General features: G+C 37.9%; 1 protein-coding gene across 15 annotated transcripts in view; it reads right to left on the reverse strand.

Annotated features, from left to right (window-relative positions):
* The window catches only part of USP45 (ubiquitin specific peptidase 45), a 79,733-nt gene that overhangs the window by 36,226 nt on the left and 20,051 nt on the right, over positions 1-23,456 (reverse strand). For 14 of the 15 annotated variants that reach the window (XR_012095017.1, XR_012095018.1, XR_005241326.2 and 11 more), the window contains 4 exons: positions 18,508-18,650; positions 18,027-18,122; positions 13,279-13,409; positions 6,502-6,589 (listed from right to left, as the gene is read on the reverse strand). Coding sequence is in view for 12 of the 15 variants with exons in the window: in XM_073022367.1 (XP_072878468.1) it covers positions 6,502-6,589; positions 13,279-13,409; positions 18,027-18,122; positions 18,508-18,650 (458 nt within the window). In the remaining 3 variants the exon portion in view is untranslated. Of the gene's footprint in view, positions 1-6,501; positions 6,590-13,278; positions 13,410-18,026; positions 18,123-18,507; positions 18,651-23,456 lie in introns of those variants that run through there. The other variant, XM_073022370.1, reaches the window with a different exon arrangement.

Here is a 23,456-nt window from a genome sequence, read left to right on the forward strand (position 1 = left end):
TAGGAGGAATTCCAGAAGGATATGTGTACATCAGACATAAGAGGTAAAGAACCCAGATTGGAGCAATGAGACTTATGAATCAGACATATTGTCAACACCAAGATTCCCTTCTGCCATTATAACATGCTTTTAATCTAAGAACACAATATATGGAGAAGGAGGTGCTCACGTTCTTATTCTTGCTCCATGCCCTGCTGCCTGGATGAGCAGAAGACACTCGTGACCCCTCAGAATTGTTCTGCTGTGTATAATTTATGTTTCTTCTGTGTATGGTATACGTTTTTTTTAAACACATTCTCCTCCAATAATTGTGAAACCGAGTTTCACTTATTATTAACTGGCCTGTGATTAACACATTATATTTCCTATAACTGTTTACTGTCCTCCTCAAGCATATTTTGAAAATTAATACAAGGTCAAAACACTTAAATATTTTACAAAGTAGGGGATAAAAGCAAACATAAAGCAATTCATATCGTGTGACACAAGTCCTGAAATACACTTATATACTATAAAGAAATCAAACATTAAAATGTCTCCCAGAAGCTATTAAATACTGAAATAATCTCCAATTCAGACTCAATAAATTTGAAAGTTGATATAATTCAGACATTGTCTAAGCTAAAGTTGACTTTTACGCCTTGAAAAAGAATTTATTGAACTAAAGTAAGCAAATTGGAATTGCGTAAATTCCATGCAGGGGAAATATTTAATGAACTTAAATGAAAAATTCCAATAAATGCCAATGTTCACCTGTAAATATTTCATATAATCATACTTTCAAACAACTCAAGAGAAATACTTCTAAGTCAACTTAGTCTGTAAATTTATCCTACAATTTAAACATTTTACTAATTCAGACTGATTTTTGATATGATTTAATGAAACTTCGCTATATATCCTGAAATGTCATATCACTCAAAAGAAGCTAAAAAGTTACCAATTCGAGCAGCAGGAAAAAAGCTAAAAAGCTGTGATTACACTCTAAAAAGAGTAAAATGAAATTGTTTACATTGTTAACTTTTAAATATTAGACTTTTGCTTTTTAATTTCTATCCTAACCATGAATTTATATTCTCTACTCTAAACTGCTTAAAAGTTAATAGGTAATTCATCAAGTTGAAGAAAATAAATGAGTTTAGGTCCATATACAATAGCTCATTGTTAGGAGTTGTGCTTTGAACAATTTAGGTTAAAAGAAAGATACTTTGGTCAGTTAATAACTGTAGTTAATAACTGTAGTACGTAATCAATTAGCAGTATCAAGGTTCAACTATTTCAAATCTCCACCTTATACTTCAAAAACAAGAATGAGAATAATGTACAATTTAAGTTAGTTGAGATATTCTGCCTTTAAAATAATTCTAACCAACAATGTATTATAGTAATAAATCTTTAATTAAAAAGTAATATTAATTTATTGACTGCAAATTATAAGGAAAAAACAAAGAAGCATAAATTTATCAATTAAAAAGACTGCCTTATAAAAGAACTACTTCTAGGAAATTTGATTTTGTACACGAAAAATTTACAATTTCTGCACAAATGATCCCTTAAGTACTATATTCAGCAAGAGTCTATTCCTCAACTTTGTAGTTCAGAAAAGACTTTAATGAAACCATATGAAAGGAGGTCAGTAGTTTTTCATCATTACTAAAAGATTCTGGTGGCAGACATAACATTGTAGCCTTTCTTCAATCAAGAAAACACATGGCAGTGACACACTACAACAACAGCACGATTAACAGCTGTGGAGTTCCCAGGCCAGACAATGCAGCTCCTGCCCCGATAGTCACTGTAGCTGACCGTCAGGACTGTCCTTGCTTATGAAATTGAACAGATCCACAGACTTGACATTTTAATTTTACTGCACCATCTAAAGCTCTCAAATAGCGCAAGAAAGATAAGAGTTTTCAAAACCAACGTGTCCTGCTGTGCTGCCTAAGATACTGTGCATCCCACTGCACCATTATGATCAAACAATAATTTTATTATAAAAAAGACTGCTATCAAATTATAGAGGTAAAATAGAAAAAAAAATGACAGGGATATATTTTACTTTTTTTAATAATACCAACAGGAAAAAAGAAAAACACCAAGACATAATTTTAATCCATTCACATGACTTTTAACCTCACTCACTTTTTTTTTTTTTTTTTTTTGAGAACGTGTCTCACTCCCTCACCCAGGCTAGAGTGCAGTGCCACGATCTCGGCTCACTGCAACCTCCACCCTGAGTTCAAGCGATTCTCCTGCCTCAGTCTCCTGAGTAGCTAGGATTACAGGCACACGCCACCACGCTTAGCTAATTTTTGTATTTTTAGTAGACACAGGGTTTCACCATGTTGGCCAAGCTGGTCTCAAACTCCTGACCTCCGGTGATCCGCCCACCTCAGCCTTCCAAACTGCTGGGATTATAGGAATGAGCCACCATGCCCAGCCCACTTACATAATTTTTAATTCCATTTAATGATACATGACCACCATATAGTAAACGTATTCCTGCAAACCCCAGGAAAAAAATAACTCTAGCAATTGATAAATCTGAATTAATCTTAAAGTAACTCATATCATCTGTAGGCCCATTTATTGTTTATAATATGAACAGCAACCTGTTCCCACCCTGCCAACATGCATCTACCCCCTCAACAAGAACAGCAATATATCATAATTATTGAATCCGATTTAATACTTTTTCAAATAGTAAAATAATTATGGTTACATTTTAAATAGCAGGTTTAAAATCATTATTTCTACTGACTACAGATGTCCAAGCATTAAAACTAAACTTCAATCAGCAGTATTTTATAGAATTAGAAAGATCATTAGTTTGGGAGTCAGAAAGACTTGAGTTTGAAGCTCAACTCTAAGTATCAGTTCCTAGCTCTAAGAAAATGTGATCAAATACTAACTAGGGGATTATGCTAATATCCTCAATGGTTAACTAATTATAAATCTCTTTTTTTTCTTTTTTAGACACAATGTAGGTAAAATTACACAGTATTATCCTGCCAGTTTATCAGTTTATTCAAATACAACACATTCAAAATAATTTCAAATCACAAAGAAACTAGCTAGTACAACATATAAGAATAATTATTTTGATTTCTTCCCAATTCAAATTCTCAAAAGAAGTTGTGTTTAAGGTTAAGCACATACAACTCATTCAAAAAAGGTTCACAGGGAGCCTGGAGTGGCACCTCATGCCTGTGATCCCAGCACTTTGGGAGGTCAAGGCAGGCAGATTACTTGAGGTCAGGAGTTCGACACCAGCCTGGCCAAAGTAGTAAAACCCTGTCTCTACTAAAAATACACACACAAAAAAAAATTAGCCAGGCTTGGTGATATGTGTCTGTAATCCCAGCTATTCAAGAAGCTGAGCCTGAGGCAGGAGAATCACTTGACCCCAGGAGGTTGGAGGTTACAGTGAGCCGAGATCACACCACCACACTTCAGCCTAAGCAGCAGAGTAAGACACTGTCTAAATAAATAAATAAGCAAGCCTAGTCAACACAGTGAAACCCCATTTCTACTAAAAGTACAAAAATTAGCTGGGAATGGTGGCACACACCTGTAATCCCAGCTGCTTGGGAGGCTGAGGCAGGAGAATCACTTGAACCTGGGAGGCAGAGGTTGCAGTGAGGTGAGATCACGCCACTGCACTCCAGGCTCGGTGACAGAGTGAGACCCTGTGTCAAAACAAACAAACAAACAAAAAAAAACCACACACAAACAAAAATTCACACAACACCTACTATGTGCAAGGCACACAGGACAGAGACAATACATAATACCATTCCTCAAACAGATCACAATCTAAGAAAGCTGACAGACAGGGACATTAAATAGAAAGTGGTAGCATTTATGATCAATTACATAAAAGTAGAGAAGTGGCAGAAAGGGAATGATACCTCTAAAAGCTGAATTAGCTTAATAAGAAAGTCAATAAACAGATAATTAAAAACAGACAATTAAAAATAGGATTGTGATACGTGACATTTTGTAGCAGGAGAGAGTAATTAACTCAATCCTTATTTTTAAAGGAAACTTTAAAGAAAATGTTAGAACTCTAATTTTCTCTTCACTGGAAACTGGTCACTGTCAGGCCTCTGAGCCCAAGTTAAGCCATTATATCCCCAGTAACCTGCACGTATACATCCAGATGTCCTGAAGCAACTGAAGATCCACAGACTTGAAAATAGCTTAACTGATGACATTCCACCATTGTGATTTGTTTCTACCCCATCCTAACTGATCAATGTTCTTTATAATCTCCCCCACCCTTAAGAAGTTTCTTTGTAATTCTCCCCACCCTTAAGAATGTACTTTGTGAGATCCACCCCCTGACCCCAAAACATTGCTCTTAACTCCACTGCCTATCCCAAAACCTATAAGAACTCATGATAATCCCATCACCTTTGCTGACTCCTTTTTCGGACTCAGCCCGCCTGCACCCAGGTGAAATAAACAGCCATGTTGCTCACACAAAGCCTGTTTGGTGATCTCTTCACACGGACACGTGAAACAGTCACTAGGAGTAAAGAGACACTGCCACACTACAATTAAAACACAGGATTTTTGTTTTTTGAGGTAGGCCCTTGCTCTGTTGCCCAGGCTGGAGTGCAGTGGTGCGATCACAGCTCACTGCAACCTCCACCTCTCGGGTTCAAGTGGTTCTCATGCCTCAGTCACCCGAGAAGCTGGGATTACAGGTGTGCACCACCACGCCTGGCCAATTTTTGTGCTTTTAGTACACACATGGTTTCACCATGTTGACCAGGCTGGTCTGAAATTCCTGAGCTCAAGTGATCCACCCACCTTGGCCTCCCAGAGTGCTGCAATTACAAGCATGAGCCACCATACCTGGCAGAATTTTTTTTTAAAAAAGGAAGGTCAATCATGCCTAGCACTACTTATCACAAGCATGTATGTACTTCACTGAACACTTGGCTGCTTTTATTACATATTACCATATAGATTAAGAAGCATATTTGCCTTGAATGGAAAACAGGTTTTCACCTATTATTCCAGTTATGACTGACAAGGGCTGCCCACAGTGGTGTGCTCAGAAAATAATTCTGGACTGTTAGGAACGATTAACAATGTCTTTCATGAGTAAGAGGGAGGAAAATGGAGAGTGCGTACTGTGTATCTGACATCCTTAATATCTTGCATTTTCTCCGATAAACTGAATCCTATGTGCATAGGAAACCCCTCCCGAGAAGAAGTTGAATTTAACTAATTTAACATTAAAGTCAATAAAGAGCCAATCATTTAGGGGATAGGCCTACAATCAACACTGTTTGGATCTATCCAGTCCATGAGCTATTCCTTTTCTGATAAATGCTCTCCCATCCAAGAGGCTGGGACTCCTCTCTCCTAGCCACAAACAACTGATCCATGAGTGGAATCTAATCCAACATGGAATAATGAAGTTTCTCTCTACTGGGAATTTAAAAATCAAGAATCATGAATAGCCAGTATAGTTTTTACATACATGGAACTATGACATACAAATACTGCTTGGTCTGCATGGAGAAAAATGAAGAAAATTATCTACAGAGCCAGCGAAACTAGGATAAGAAGAAGAATGCTTTCTGGATTCCTGACAGCTTTCCTGTTCCTATATCCCCCAGGAATATCTCCCTGCATCTTAAGATGCCCTATTCTTTTTTTTTTTTTTTTTAAACGGCATTTCACTTTGTCACCCAGGCTGGAGTATAGTGGCACGATCTTGGCTCACTGCAACCTCCACCTCCGGGGTTCAAGCGTTTATCTTGCCTCAGCCTCCCAAGTAGCTGGGATTACAGGCGCACGCTACCACATCTGGCTAATTTTTATATTTTTAGTAGAGACAGGGTTTTACCTTGTTTCCCAGGCTGGTCTTGAACTCCTGACCTCAGGTGATCTACCTGCCTCAGCCTTCCAAAGTGTTGGGATTACAGGCATGAGCCACCATGCCTGGCCACAATTCCTTTTTACTTAAGCTAGTTTAAATTATTTTATTTACAGCCAAAGGGCATTAACGAAAAAGGACAATAGGACTGTAAAAGGATAAAGGTGAATATCTTACAGAAGAAAGAAAAAATATCTAGAACATTTATTCTAAAAAATTAAATTATTTCTCAACTGTACTTTTAAATTGTAGTAGAAATTACTTGGTTTTTTTTTTGTTTGTTTGTTTGTTTTTTGAGACACAGTCTTACTCTGTCACCCAGGCTGGAGTAATGCAGTAGCATGACCTCGGCTCACTGCAACCTCTGCCTCCTGGGTTCAAGCAATTCTCATGTCTCAGCCTGCCAAGTAGCTGGAATTACAGGCATGCACCACCATACCCGGCTAATTTTTATGTTTTAGTAGAGAGGAGGTTTCACCATGTTGGCTAGGCTGGTCTCAAACTCCTGACCTCAGATGATACACCCCGCCTTGGCCCCTCAATACTTCCTTAGTTTTGTATCCTCTTCTTGAAGAGAATATATGATATACATAAAGAAACCTGACCTTTGTTTCTTCTGTCCTCACTGCATCCAGAAGATAATGAAGAAGCTCCTGACTGTCCTGTTGCTGGAAATCTTTAAATCGAGGTGCCCTGTGATTTAAAGACAAAAGAGGAAAGAAAAAAAGCATAATCATTTCATGGTTCAACACTCTTGTCTAAATGCACTTGAAATAGCATATTATTAGCCGGGTGCGGCAGCCTACACCTGTAATCCCAGCACTTTGGGAGGCTGAGGGGCCGATCACTTGAGCTCAGGAGTTCGAGACCAGCCTGGGCAACAAGGCAAAACCCCGTTCTCTACCAAAACACACACCCACACACACAAAATGGCATAAAGACGCAGTTTACTACTTTTCCAACTAAATAGACAAAATGTGATTACTGGTCCAATTAGGGTGTGATCTTAAGTGTGCACTGAGAATACGGCTATCATTTATTAAGCAATTACTACATGTTAAGCACAATACTAGTAGTTTTTCACACGTTCAGGCATGATCCTCCAACAACTTTGTTGGGATGTACTGTTTTCTCCAACTTACACGCGAGGACTCAGCGGTATTGTTTAAATCATTTGCAAGGTCATACGGCTGGCAAATAAACCAGTATTCAAACCCAAGCCACTGTGATTTATTATCTTCCTACCTTAACCAAAAGGAAAGCGAGAGAGTATTTATATTCAAATAAAGGACTATAAGTTGATCTCCCTGTGAATATATTTTTTACGGACTTGATAATTAAAATTCCTCTGTATTAATTTAATAGAAAGATCAGGTACTATTCATGGAGACACTGACATAGGAAATATGTGGTTGATTTCAGTTACTTTAAAAAGTAATCTACAGTAAACTCTAATGCTAAAATGAACGTTTTGCCTTAAGTGCAGACAAGTATTAAATCTAGAAAGTGTCCTAAGATGAAGAAATAATTGTCAAAACACAAAAGAATGAGAATAGACTATAGACGACAAATTCACAACTATTGATGATATTTACAACGTATCTCATGTGATATACAAAACAGCACTGTTCAGGAATTTATAATTAATATAAGTTCTACTTTATGCTTGAGAAAAGTGAAGAACAAGCTAAGTGCCACTAACGTAACTACAGGTCTTTTGACTGAGTGCAGTACTTAATTATTTTTAATTATTATCTTATTTTTGTGAGACGGAGTTTCACTCTGTCACCCAGGCTGGAGTGCAGTGGCACAAACTCCGCTCACTGCAACCTCCGCCTCCCGGATTCAAGTAATTCTCCTGCCTCAGCCTCCTGAGTGACTGGGACTACAGTTGCCTGCCACACCTGCCATCGTGCGTGGCTAATTTCTGTATTTTTAGTACAGGTGGGGTTTCACCATGTTGGCCAGGCTGCTCTCGAACTCCTGACCTCAAATGATCCACCCACCTCAGCCTCTCAAAGTGCTGGAATTACAGGCATAAGCCATCACGCCCGGCCAAGTGCAGTACTTTCAGCATTATTCTTCACTATCTCAGGATAAATATTCATCCTAATAATACAAAGAAAGTGAGTCCCTGACTGCTAAAATATTAACTGGTAGTCAATCTAGCCTGTAAGAGGAAACACCACTCCAGACATTCTTGCTAACTAGCAGCACATAGCAACATGCTGACAATACTTTATTACCTTGATGGGCTTCCCTACCTGCACGTGGTGTCCAGAACCTACCTCCTAGATTAGAGATGAGGACAGAAATCAAGATGGACACATATTCTAATCCTATCTGGACCTCCACAGCTGGCATCAGGAGAGGCAGAAACTGCAGAACCCTGCACTTATGCTGTACACTCCAAGGAAGGCCAGTGAAGTAGCAGGCGACTAGAATAGGGAGCAGGAGAATCCTTTAGAGATCTTCACTAGCCAAGGGGTAGGTAGGAGGAGGGGGCAGTCTATGGCTTTCAAAACAGACACACAAGAAGGAAATCATTCCTCAACAAAGAGAAACGGCTTCCACCATGTCTCTGCCTATAGCTCCATCTCAACCACTGCAAAAACTATTTACTGCCTTCTAAACCACTGAAGAAAATTTAATAAACTTAGATTTGCTTTTTCTTTTTTACCTAGGAATGGGCAAAAAAAAAATTCATAGGATGATTTATAGACTCTATGATGGAGCCTGTCTGAGCTACCCACATCAAGAGAGACTTTCAAACCTATTAAAGGATTAAAAGAGAAAAATCACCAAATATTCAGCCTATTCAAAATAAGGGGAACACTAAGGATTCCCAGGAAATGTACTTTAGTAAAAGTACTGCTATGAGAAAGAGGAGAGGACTTTTGAAAACCTCAAGGCATAAGAGAAAAATACATGTACAAGCATAAATTATGAGACTGTCAAGAAAAAGAAATTTAATCCACTTCTTTGTTCATCACAGTGCTATTCACAGTAGCAAAGACATGGAATCAACCTAGGTGCCCATAAATGGTGGATTGGATAAAGAAAATGTGGTCCATATACACCACGGAATACTACACAGCCATAAAAAAGGAACAAAATCATGTCCTTTGCAGCAAGCAACATGGAAGCAGCTGAAAGCTGTCACCCTAAGTGAACTAATGCAGAAGCAGAAAACCAAATAAACAAAAAACACAAAGTTGAAGACCTTGCTCCCAAATAAGGCTCATCACAAGTGGTCAAAGTGTCTGATAATCACCACTGTAACAGAAACTTCAAGAGACTGGTTCACGTACACACAACATGAATAAACCACAAATTTTGCCAAGTGAAAGAAGTGAGATAAAAAAGAGTACACCCTGTATGATTCCATTTCTATAGAATTCCCCCAAATGCAAGCTAATCTATTGCAACAAAAACACAGGTAAGGGGTATACCACCCAGGGATGGAGTTTAGGGGAGAGGTTCCAGAGAAAGGGATTACAAAGGGGCCCCACAAAACTTTGGGGGGTGATGGATACATTCATTATATTGAATGAATGTATGTATACACACACACACACACACACAAAGTGTACAGATATGTCAAAACTTATCCAATAGTATATTTTTCAGCAAGACAGGGTGACAGGAGTGCAATGACACTAACAGCTCACTGTACACTCAAAACTCCTAGGCTCAAGTGATCCACCTACCTCAGCCTCTAGAGTAGCTGGGACACAGGTGTGCACCATCACACCTCTGGCAAATTTTTTTTTTCATAGAGTTTGAGTCTCCCTGTGTTGTCCTGGTTAGTCTCAAACTCCTGGCCTCAGGCAGTTCTCCCACCTTGGCTCCCAAACTGCTGGGATTACAGGTGTGAGCCACTGTGTCTGGCCCCAATAGTACACTTTAAATATGTACAATTTACTTTATGTCAAATATACCTTAGTAAAGCTAGCCAGAATATCCATCAATATAATTTACTATTCCAACAGACAAAAAAAAATGATTATTTTGATATAGAAAAAGTATTTTTTAAAAATCCATTTCTTGATAAGAACTCTCAGAAAAAAAGAAAAACTAAGAATAATGGGGAATTTCCTCAACCTGATAAATATCAGGAATAAGGCAAGACACCCATTTCACCATTCCAACATTGTATTGGCAGTCCTTTTTCATTTTCTTTCCAAGAAGAGTCCTATTGCAATATGTATTGTATTGGTTGTCCTTGCCAGTGATATAAAATGAGGAAAAGATATAAAATGATACAGATTGGAAAGAAATAAAACAATCTTCATTTGCCAATGACATTATTGTCTATATAAGAAATATCAATGAATCAGCAAAAAGCTAATAGAACTAGTTAAGCAAGTTGGGTAGGGTAGCAAGAAACAAGGTCAGCATACAAAAATCAACTGTATTTCTGTATACTAACAATGAACAGTTGGAAAGTTAATATTTAAAAAGAGTACTATTTACAATAAATAGCATAAAAACATGAAATTCTTAAGATAAATCTAACAAAACATATGCAGGATTTGTATGCTGAAAACTATACAACCTTGATGAGAAAAATCAAAGACCTAGAAAACTGGTAAGATATCATACATTAAAAGATTCAACATTGTTAAGATGTTGATTCTCCCCAAATTGATCTACACATTCAAAACAATCCTAACTGACAATCTGATTCTATACTTTACATAGAAAAAAAAAGGACCAGTCGGGTGCAGTGGCTCACGCCTGTAACCCTAGCACTTTAGGAGGCCAAGGCGGGCAGATCACCTGAGGTTGGGAGTTCAAGACCAGCCTGACCAATGTGGAGAAACCTGTCTCTAGTAAAAACACAAAATTAGCCAGGCATGGTGGCGGGCGCCTGTAATCCTAGCTACTCAGGAGGCTGAGGCAGGAGAATTGCTTGAACCCAGGAGGTGGAGGTTGCAGTGAGCCAAGATCATGCCATTGCACTCCAGCCCGGGCAACAAGAGTGAACCTCTGTCTCAAAAAAAAAAAACAAAAAAACCTGGAATAGTTTGAAAAGGATGACCAAAATTTGAGAACTCACATTACTCAACTGCAAGACTTACTATAAAGCTACAGTAATCAGGACAGTGTAGGCTTTGGGGTAAAGACAAGACATACAGATGAATGAAACAGAATATAGTTCAGAAATAAACCCAAACACATATGGCTTAAATCTTTACCTGATTACCTGGCCGGGCACAGTGGCTCACACCTGTAATCCCAGTACTTTGGGAGGCCGAGGTGGGCAGATCACAAGGTCAGGAGATAGAGACTATCCTGACTAACACGGTGAAACCCCATCTCTACTAAAAATACAAAAAATTAGCCAGGCGTGGTGGTGGGCGCCTGTAGTCGCAGCTACTCGGGAAGCTGAGGCAGGAGAATGGCATGAACCCAGGAGGCGGAGCTTATAGTGAGCAGAGATCGCACCACTGTACTACAGCCTGGGTGATAAAGCGAGACTCCGTCTCAAAAAAAAAAAAAAAACAAATTTGTCTAATGCATACTTTTTTTAAAAGTAAATGCCATAAAACAAACAAAAAGAAAGCAATTTAAAACTTTTCCGCCAAGCATGGATGCTCATGCCTGTAATCCCAGCTACTTGGGAGGTTGAGCAGGGAGGAATGCTTGAGCCCAGGAATTCGACTATGATCAGGCCACTGCACTTGAGCCTGGGCACAGAGTGAGACCCTGTCTCCTAAAAAATACAAAAAATAAATAAAACTCTTCAAATAATGTTTGATCTAGTTATTCTATTTCTAAGAATTTATCCTACAGATGTACTTCCGCAAGTACAGTGTATACATACAAAACTAAGTTATACACACACGTACTAACATGGAAAAAATATACTAAGCAAATCAAGCAAGTTGCAAATGATTTGCATATGCCTGTGTATGTATAATCACTTTTGGAAAGAATCAGATAATAGTTACTTCTGAGGAGTATAGAGAGGAGTTTGAATTTTTACCTATGAGTGCCCATTATTTAATAATAATTTTCAAAATGCTAATAAACCTTTATAACCAGGAAGAAAATTATACAAGTTATTTCTGGCAAAGTCGGAAACAAATTTCTAAAGCATACAATGCCCTAATAACTTTGTTTTAATTTCAACTTTTATTTTAGATGCAAGGGGTACATGTGCAGGTTTGTTACCTGCAGGTATATTGTTTGATGCTGAGGTCTGGGATACGAATGACCCTGTCACTCAAGTACTAAGCATAGTATCCAACAGCTAGTTTTTCAACCCTTCCTCCCTCAACCTCTCCCACCTCTAGTAGTCCCCAGTCTCTATTATTGCCATCTTTATGTCTGTGAGTACCCAATGTTTAGCTTCCACTTGTAAGTGAGAACATGTGGTATCTGGTTTTCTGTTCCTGCATTAATTCCCTTAGGATAATGGCCTCCGGCTGCATCCATGTTGCTGTAAATAACATGATTTCATTCTTTATTATGGCTGTGCTAAAAACTTTTTAACTCTGCGAAACACTCATGCCTCTGAGACTTTTGCAGGTTTTTTGGTCTTCAGGTTTTGAAGAAACATCATTTGCCAACCAAATGAAACATACACTAAGCCCTCTATTTTGGACTATATATAAAAATCATGGCATTCATTACTAGTTTTAACTAAAATGAGATTTTAAAGTCTATAAATATGCAAAAATGCAAGCTCATATTCAAAGAATTTTCCTTCTACATATTTCAGTAACTGTGGACTGGACTAGCTTGTGAGTTCCATGAGGACGGGGTGCATTTGTGATGCAATATACATTGTGTACCCCTGAATTCTAGCAAGTAACTCATAAAAAGCAAGCTCTGAATTTTTTATATAAATGAATACATGAATGCATTAAAGTCAAGTCAGTTCCTTTATGTGTTTATTTCTAGGCACACAAGGATTTGGTTTTTAAACATACTGTAATATCTTGAGAAATTCACTTAAACTCTATTTGCCTCACAGCTCATCTTTTAAAATAAGAAAGTTAGATTAGATGGTATCTTACAGTACTTTCTAGATTTTACAACTCTATGATTTTCTTACTTTATGGTATTACAATAAAGGCATCCAAGTCAGGATAGACCTCTATTTGATTCTCAGCTTTTCACTCAGACCAGGTGAGCCATTTAATTTCTGTGTCTCCATTTCCTTATATATGAGCATAATCTGCTTCTTCTGAGGACTGAGATATAATTTTCATAAAGCATAGAGCTACAACTAATAAATGTTAGTTCTTTCTCTTGATAGTCTGGGCAGTAATAGCAAAGTTACAGTAAGAATGACTATTCATGTTAAGTGATAAATACATTAGTATTTTGTAACTCATAATTACTTATATTAAAAATGTAGATGCACCCACTTCTGACAAAGCTGATTAAAAAGAACGTTAGGAGAAAGTGGTCCTTTTTCAGTCTCCTTCATGCTGTGAAGAAACAGGAACAAGGCTGAAGTCAGTGGTCCAGGCCTTGAAAGTTCCACCACTAACGGGTCCTTTAAAAACATGATCAACTCTATGTCAGAAATGTACAGTTTAAAAATAACATACTAAAAATCTCAGTTACACTCTGCTTAAATAACAGCAACTAAATTCCCCCAATTGTACTATTATTTCATAAATAAAATGAATATATAAAAATGGAAAACAGAATACCTGCCTTGAAAAACACAGGTATTTTCATATCCTCTGCCCTTTGCTTAATAAAACTATTAGCTCCAACTAAAGTCACCAGCCTTTAGTTGCTTGTCACTGTCCTTTAATGTACTCTCCTGTAAAATCACTAATCTACTTAATATTTGTAGATTAAATAATGTATGATTATTTGTGTATGATGTATGATTGATTATACAACTTTCTTTTCCCCAAATATTTTACTAGTAAAACAATAATGTGGAATCACGTGGCAAAATCAGCATAACATCTCCCTCTTTTAAAGGGGAGAGACATAAAGCTTGACAAAAGCAGTTAACATTGGGTGAGGGATTAACCCATTTAATTCCAGAATTTTTTTTCCCCTAGAAATCTGGTTTCTAAAGTATTATCCCCACCAATAACACTTTCTCCTAAAGGACAAGGAATAGAAAGGACATCCCAATATAAACTCAGGACATTAAAGAATGTTATCTTCTAAGACAACTATTGAATGTGTTTTCCTATTCCTGTATTCATGAAATAACTGTTACATAGGTATTTCATACCAACTATCCTTAAAAATCCACTATCATCACAGGAAGGACAAGCTATAATTTTCCATACCTTTTTTATTGTTAAGAGACAGGGTTGCCCAGGCTGGTCTTGAACTCCTAAGGCTCAAGCAATTCCCCCGCCTCGGCCTCCCAAGTAGCTGGGATCACAGGCATGAGCCACCACACCCAGTGAAAATTACAGAGGACTCAAGACAGACTTTTGTTTTTTTTGAGATGAAGTCTCACTCTGTCACCCAGGCTGGAGTACAGTGGTGCAATCGGCTCACTGTAACTTCAAACTCTTGGACCCAAGTGATCCTCCTGCCTCCACCTCCTGAGCAGCTGGGACTACAGATGCATGCCAGTATATCCAGTTAATTTTTAAAATTTTTGTAGAGACTGGGGTCGGGGGGGTCTCACTTTGTTGCCCAGGCTGGTCTTAAACTCCTAGCTTCAAGTGATCCTCCCACCCCGGCCTCCTAAACTGCTAGGGGATTACAAGAATGAGTCATGGTGCTTGGCCTTCCATAGCTTTTGAATGTCAAAAGTGCTTTTCTGGGCTGGGTGCCATGACTCACATCTGTAATCTACACACTTTGGGAGGCCAAGGTGGAAGGATCACTTGAGCCCAGAGTGGGAGGCCCACTTGGGCAACACAGGGAGACCCTGTCTCTGCAAAAAAAAATTAAAAATTAGCCAGGTGTAGCGGCACGTGCCTGTGGTCCCAGTTACTCAGGAGGCTGAAGTGGGAGGATCCCTTAAGCCTGGGCTGCAATTAGCCATGATGGCACCACTGCACCCCAGCCTGAGTGACAGAATGAGACTCTGTCTCCAAAAAAAAAAAAAAAAAAAAGTTTTCTCTTCTGCTGTAAACCTAAAACTGCTCTAAAAAATAAAGTCTATTTTTTTTTAAAGTGTTTTCTGCCATGTTAACTGAAAGTTACCTCAAGGGTCAAAAGTAAAATCTAAGGTAATTTTAAAGTTCAAGTACCAAGTTGCACTTCCCCTTTTCCCAATGAAAGTATTTTTTAGACAGAATAAAAAATCTTCAGAATAAGATGAGGAAATAACCTTAGTTTTAAAAACTACATTTAGACCTGATACAGTGGCTCACGCCTGTGATCCCAGCATTTTGGGAGGCCGAGGCAGACAGATCACTTGAGGTCAGGAGTTTGAGACCAGGCTGGCTAACATGGTGAAACCCCGTCTCCACTAAAAATACCAAAAAAAAAAAAAATTAGCTGGGTGTGGTGGCATGCATCTGTGGTCCCAGCTATTCGGGAAGCTGAGACAGGACAACTGCTTGAACCTAGGAGGCGGAGGTTGCAGTGAGTGGAGATTGTGCCACTGCACTCCAGTCTGGGTGACAGAGCAAGACTCCAACTCAATAAATAAATAAATAAAATAAAAATAAAAAATACACTTAAACTTTGAAAATAAAAGTTTGCTGAAAACGCAAGAAGGATGAATTTCACACATAATGTTGATAGAAAGAAGCCAAATGCAAAAGAATGTACATAGCAAGATTCCATTTAGATGCAGCATTAAAACAGGCAAAACTAATCTATCCTGTTAGAAATCAGGTTAGTGGTTACTCATGTGGGTTAGGGAAGTAGTGAATGGAGGGGGAAGTTGAAGGGGCCTTCCAAATGCTGGTAAGGTTACTTGAGCAAGGTGTTCGTTACACAAGTGTGTTAGCTGTGAAAATTCATCAAGCTATACACTCAGAATATACATTTTAAAGAATATTTTCATTAAAAAGTTTTCCAAACACATTGTTGACATGCACATAAATATTAAATTGAATCCAGCAGCATATAAAAATATCATAACTAACTGGGGTTTGTAACAGGAATACAGGATAGGTTTAACATTTGAAAAAGGAATCAATGTAATTCACCACATTAACAGAATAAAGAAGAAAAACCATATGATCATCTCAATAGATGTGGGGAAAGCATTTGACAAAATTCAACATCCATTCTGATAAAAGTTTCAGAAAACTAGCAGTAGAAGGGAATGTCCTCAACCTTATAAAGAACACCTCTGAAAATCCTACCTTCATATGTAATAATGGGAGAAGGCTGAGTGTTTTTTCCCCTAATTTTGGGATTAAGGCAAGGCTGACTGCTCCCATCATCTCTATTCAACATGTTACTGGAGGTCTGAGCCAGCACAAAAAGGTAAAGAAAAAGAAAGAAAAGGTATGTAGACAAAAGACAAAGATAAACTGGCGATTCAAAGGGCAGTAACCTACTCAAAGAGTAGTCCCACAGCTTAGGTCAACTTTATGCCCTAAAAATCTAAGACGTAAGATTGAAATTACCCTGTTAGAATGATACAAACCTAAAGTTATTAACTACAGTATCTAACTGCCATATAGTAATCCTGAGACACAGCTCTGCATGTCAAATATTTAAACTCAACATCCAATCGCATTTAACAGGAAATCACATTTAATAGGTCTTTTTAAATGACTAGGCAATAACTTCCCTTTAGTAGTTTCAAGGATCTCACTACACTTTATTTAGAATAGGGCATTGGAATCTATCATTAAATTTTTAAGGGGCTGAACAAGAAATGTTTACAGGCTGGCTTTCAACTATACATACATATATATATGGTAAACATATGTATAGTAAATATATATATGGGGGTTATAGATACAACAGTATGTTATATATATAATACTGTCTTTCAAAGCTATATATATATATATTTCAGTACTGTCTTTCAAAACTGCCTACTGAGAAAAACAATCTAAGATTACTAAGCATTTTTAGAGAGCTAAGCATTTTTAGAACTCTTCTTTAATTGTTTTCAAAAGTCAGATCATGAGTTATACATATACTCTCTTATACACACACACACACACACACACACGCTGAACAATTTCTCACTAAAATTATCCTTACTAGTATAAATACCGCCCCTCCTCCCCGGCCCCAGCCAAAGCCCATCAGAAACACACCTATCGTTAAACTAGGTGGGTTTATTACTTGTGGCAGTGAGGGAGATCACACAGCATGGGGAACCACAGGGTGTCCTAGTAACAGGGCGCTAAAAAGAACCTACCCAGGATTTGGCTTTGGTTGAATAATCTGAAGGTGGGTTTCAGGAAGCAGAAGTTTACTCTAGAGTGAATGCCCTCAGAAAGCAAGGGTAAATCTATTATTGAACATCTCAATAAATCTTACATATCGTGGCAGTTGGTGGGGGAGACTAAAATGAGGATAAATCTCTAACTAGTAAAGTAGCAGTCATTCATTTCTCATTTTGGCTGAAGGAGGGTGTTTGAGATTTTCTAAATGGCAAAGTGACCTTGCTTTAGACAAAATCATGAAGTGGCCTTGCTTTGTCTCATTTCATCGTAGTCTCAGAGAAACCTAGTATCAGATTATTATTCTGTGAGATTATCTGAATAATATGGCCTAACTGTGGGTGCCAGGTCAGCTTCTGAATATCAGGGGCTGCTCTTTTTTTCATCTTTCTCACTAGCTTAAAAATCTATCATCAGGCTAGGCTTCAAAAAACCTTTAGACGCTCACTATTAAAATTTTATCTCCCTTTAAAGAATAAAAATGCTAAATTTAAACAAATGTCACCAGAAACTACAAAATAGGGGTCATAGGCATTTTGCTCAATAGAAGTCAAACCTCTTTTGTTTCTTCCAGTATGTTTGTTTTAAAGTTGTCTTGGTATCTTTTTTATTATTTGACCCATGGCATATTGGAACCATAACATACCCTAAAGTTATGATTTTAGAAATTTTAAATCTGATTATTTTCACAGAATGCTTTTAAATTATTTTTTAAGTCCCCTGACTACTATCTTAGTTGACTGATCTGTGAATTAGGAAAAAAGATTTTGGTAACATCAGTGGCTCATCTGAAAGCAGCTATTATTCAAACAGTTATTACTCACCAACTGAGAGTCTGAGGAAGGAAAAATCTTGAGTTTTGTACTACTTTCTTTGATCTCATTCATCCGATCAGTAAGAGTATAAGTCTGTGCCAAGTTCTAAAAGAAAACAAAATTAAAGTCTTCAGATTCAGTTAAAATATGCCTCTGATTTTATGGAATACACTCTCAAATTTCATCTAGCATAGCAACAATGTCTATTTCAAAAAATATTAAGATTTAGTTGAGTACATTTTACATTTCGTAAAGGTCACTATTACCAATAAAGCCATGGTAAAATACACAGAAGACCTTTCAAGAAGCACTGTGTGAAAATAAGGTACATATATACATATGGCGATGGCCCAAGATAGCATAAACAAAGGAAAACAGAGAAATTTCTAGAGGAACATTTAGCAGTCATTTGACAGTCTACAGGTAAGCCAATGACCATATAAATTAAGAGAATTTTTTACATATTACAAAGCTTTCTGATGACTCTTACCTGCATGACTGCATTAAAAAAGCAAGTATTTCCTAAATTTGTAATTCCTCTTACAGATGATAAACTTCTGCCTTTTCCTCCCTTCTTTATTTCATCTGTTTCACATTTTTCTTCACAAAGTTTCATGATTCTAGAAAATGCACCTACAAGTTAGAGAAAAAATAACTGACACATGATGTAAAGTTAAATATATGTCATTTAACATAATTTATATACATTAATTAAAATTAAATTTAAATAAGATTGTCTCTCTCAATCAGTATTCCTGAAGGGGAAGAATATAAACACAACTGTCTTTGGTTTTATATTTCATTGCTAGAGAAATTAATTTAAACTTTAGTATACAGATCTGTACCTCACACTATATTACAGAATAAATTGTAGATGAATTTAAAAACTAAATGTAAAAGAACAGTCGAGAACAAGTAGAAAAGGTCTAACTTCTAAATACCACTCCCCATGATAAGGAATAAGGACTTCTAGGGGAAAAGGCTGATTCTTAACCTGGGGTAGCAAAGATGCAAAATGATCCCATAACATTTTGCCATGCCAGAGAATAAGGAAGTGCTCAAAAAGTGTGATTGGGAATAAGTCAAAACACAGGGATTTTGACCAGGCTCGTTCAATTCAGGATAATTTGACAATAAAAATAAGTAAGGGTAGTATAATAATTATTCACAGAATGAATCTGAATTGGTAACAGATTTTTTAAGTGAGAAAAAGTAGGGAAGAGACTTCCTTATAAGAGAATGCCAGCTAATAGAAGAAACGACAGAATTAGGCCGTGCGTGGTGGCGCAAGCCTGTAATCCCAGCACTTTGGGAGGCTGAGACGGGCGGATCACGAGGTCAGGAGATCGAGACCATCCTGGCGAACACGGTGAAACCCCGTCTCTACTAAAAAATACAAAAAAAAAAACTAGCCGGGCGAGGTGGCGGGCGCCTGTAGTCCCAGCTACTCGAGAGGCTGAGGCAGGAGAATGGCGTGAACCCAGGAGGTAGAACTTGCAGTGAGCTGAGATCCAGCCACTGCACTCCAGCCTAGGTGACAGAGCAAGACTCCGTCTCAAAAAAAAAAAAAAAAAAAAAAAAGAAATGACAGAATTAGGAAAATCACCATCCTATAGTGGCAATTTTTGTATTATTCTTGCAACATTTCTGTTAATTTGAAAATGTTCATGTTAAAAGTTTAAAAAAAATCAATAGAACCACATTGTAATACAAAAAGTAAAATACCTAAGTGTATGACACGTAGTGCATGTTTTGTGCTTACAGATTTGTATAATTAATGCAGATTTGAAAATTACATTAGGCTAGCCACGGTGCCTCAGGCCTGTAATCCCAGCACTTTGGGAAGCTGAGGCAGGTGGCTCACTTGAGGTCAGGAGTTCGAGACCAGCCTGGCCAACATGGTGAAAGCCCATCTCTACTAAAAATACAAAAATTAGCTAGGCGTGGTGGAACGCGCGCCTGAAATCCCAACTGCTCAGAAGGCTGAGGCATGAGAATCGCTTGAACCTGGGAGGCAGAAGTTACACTGAGCTGAGATCAGGCCACTGCACTCCAGTCTGGGTGACAGAGTGAGACTCTGTCTCAAAAGAAAAAAAGAAAATTATATTATCAGTTCATGTTTACTAATATGAAAACAAAGAACAATTCCTAACATTTACTGACATGGTTGACTACATGTATTTAGCAGATTACTCTCTGAATCAAAATTATGATAATTTGAAGTTTGACAAGAAATTCCCAAGTTCTGAAATGTTTTAGTTTTAACTAGATGTTCTTTTAAATTCCCTTCAGCCCTCAGATTTTTTCTTTTTAAAAAAACAGTGTCCCACTTTGTAGCCCAGGCTGAAATGCAGTGGTGCAATCTCAGCTCACTGCAATCTCCACCTCCCAGGTTTAAGTGATTCTCATGTCTCAGCCTCCCGAGAAGCTGAGATTACAGGTGCCCACTACCACACCCAGCTAATTTTTTTTTTTTTTTCTTTTTTAGTAGAGAAGGGGTTTTACCATGTTGACCAGCTGGTCTCAAACTCCTGACCTCAAGTGATCCAGCTGCCTCGGGCTTCTAAAGTGCTGGAATTACAGGTGTGAGCCACTGTAGCTGGCCAGCCCTCAGATTTTATAGTTCATTACAATTACATGTTTTTTCACCTAATACTGACATGCTGCCTTGCGTTACTAATTAACTTTTAAATATTTGGCTGACTGATGGAAATAGGGGAACGTCTCTTACTATTGCTCTTCCTGCCAAAGGGGTACAGCACTAGGGGGACTGTTCATGATAAAAATTCAAAACACGTAAAAACCTGCAAGATTAAACAGAACTAGTAGGTTAGCTTCTTACGTCTCTGACAAGTTAAGAGGAAATAAATTACGACACCTGCCCTACTTCTGTAAACAGTATTAAAGGAGATGAACTGGAGTGGGAGTGGCCCTGTCTAAGGAGCAGGAAGTGCTGGGATTGCAGGTGTGAGCCACCGTGCCCAGCAAACCTATTTCATGGAAAAGAGTTTTAAGTTCTAACAACTTTTATCCTGTGCTGCAATAGTTTTTATAAACCCTATTAACTGGCTTCCCCCCCTTATTCCTGGTTTTTTTATTCTTTTAATGTTATTGGTTGTTATTGGAATCTATTGTCCAGATATTAAGGAGTTGTTTTTAACTCCCAACTCCAGAATCCTGAGTTAAAGCAGAAAAGAACTAGCAAGATAGGTCTCTTCTCCTGTCCTCCAAATATTATAATAAATAAGAAATAAACCCCACACTAGAGCTTGCGCGCAAAGGCCAGCACAATCAATGAAGTGGGTCACTGAAGTACAAACACCAGGCATGGAAAAACGGAAAAGGGGGAAGAGGCCAGGCAGTGTTCAAATGAATATAAAAGCAAATGAAAATAGCCAGTCAGTACTTAAGAAGCACTACACAAACAAGAGGAACCCTGATATGGATGCTGGCTGGGTTTCCAGACAGAACAGTCTGCCTCTTGTTTATATCTGAGTCTGTACATAGAACCTAGAATAGGAAGGGTTCAGACTCGCATTATTGCTGTTGTCAATAGGTGGTTTCATAGTGATTTCTGAGAGATTTAAGATGGAAGAGAAATTAAATCCAAGCATTACTCAATTTTTTCAGGCTGTGAACTCTGATTTTACATTTAGAAAACTCAGTCTCCAACAGGTTAAGTGATTTGCCCAAGGTCACAATGATAATCTTCTGATTATAAATTCATTGTCATTTTATCACCTAAATTCTCTTCAGTGATTTATGTACAATGAGAAGAATTATAAAAGACAGTAGGACAAGATTCTTACAGATTTGGGTATATGCAACCTAAACAAATATGACTCCTTAAAAAATCTTCTTTAACTTTTTTTTTGGCTTCTTCCAAAACATGAAACAGACTTAACATTCTTAATAAGTGTTGCCACAATATTTTTTAGCTTATTAACATGAAAACAGAACGTCTGGAAGAAATAACCTACAGATAATAACTACATATGTTTTATATACTTATGAAATATATATACACATGACACCCATTGGGCGTGTTTTAAAAAACATTAAAAAATACATATATACACAGACACATTATTCACTTGGGAAAATACTCCTGGAAATAAATTATATTTTAATCTTGCAAAGACACATAACATTTTAAAAACCATAATATGCAAATGATTTATGTATCTGTGTGCCACATTTATCCAACAGTTTTCAAAACATCTGGGATGGAATCCCAAAGTAAACAATGTTCATAAGACCATCTGGACAAAACTGCAGGCAAAATAAAGCATAAACATATGGAAAAACAGATTTTTCCCCCTCCCTTCAGCGGTAAGGGATGACAAATGTCAAACCTAGATATATCCACGCTTCACTGTGCGATGCTTTTCAGCACCACCTGGCTCTCCATGCATAGCCACCAAATATGGACAGCACTGCCAGAAAGAACATACCCACAGGGCAATGGCAATAAAAAGAGTTTATTTCATGGTTAAATAGCCACTTCACACAAGTGGCAAGGGTCTGTTTGTTGACTTTTACATGTAAGTCTGTGAGAAAATATTTAAAAATATGCTATTAAACAGATAACATAATTTAACTAGAAAATACAATAATATTTTTTTTTTTTTTGAGATAGAGTCTTGCTCTGTCTCCCAGGCTGGAGTGCAGTGGTGTGATCTCAGCTCCACTGCAACCTCTGCCTCCCAGGTTCAAGTGATTCTCGTGCCTCAGTCTCCCTAGTAGTTGGGATTACAGGCGCACACCACCATGCCTAATTTTTTGTATTTTTAGTAGAGATGGGGTTTCATCACATTGGCCAGGCTGGTCTCGAAATCCTGATCTCAAGTGATGTGCCTGCCTCGGCCTCCCAAAGCACTGGGATTACAGGAGTGAGCCCCTGCACTTGGCCAGAAGAACATCTCTAAGAGTTATTTAAGTGTTTTACTTAAAATAAAAGTGGGAGTCTTAAATTTTACTAAGTAGTACATTTATAAAATGTAACAACTTAAATTGATTTATCAATGCCCTTTGTGTATCAGGCACTATATGAACCACTATAACTGTTTATACCCAATTTCTTATTTATGACTGGAGTATAAAGAATTGATACATAGTGAACAGCAGAGACTTTAGGCCTTAATTTTTTTTTTTTTTTCCTTTGAGACGGAGTCTCAGTCTGTTGCCCAGGCTAGAGTGCAGTGGCAGAATCTTGGCTCACTGCAACCTCTGCTTCCTGGGTTCAAGCAATTCTTCTGTCTCAGCCTCCTGAGTAACTGGGATTACAGGCACCACCACCATGCCTGGCTAATTTTATATTTTTAGTAGAGATGGGGTTTCACCATGTTGGCCAAGCTGGCCTTGAACTCCTGACCTCAGGTGATCCACCCTCCTTGGCCTACCAAAGTGCTGGGATTACAGGCGTGAGCCACCATGCTC

Source organism: Chlorocebus sabaeus, chromosome 13 (assembly GCF_047675955.1).
Source record: "Chlorocebus sabaeus isolate Y175 chromosome 13, mChlSab1.0.hap1, whole genome shotgun sequence".
Taxonomy (NCBI): Eukaryota; Metazoa; Chordata; class Mammalia; order Primates; family Cercopithecidae; genus Chlorocebus; species Chlorocebus sabaeus.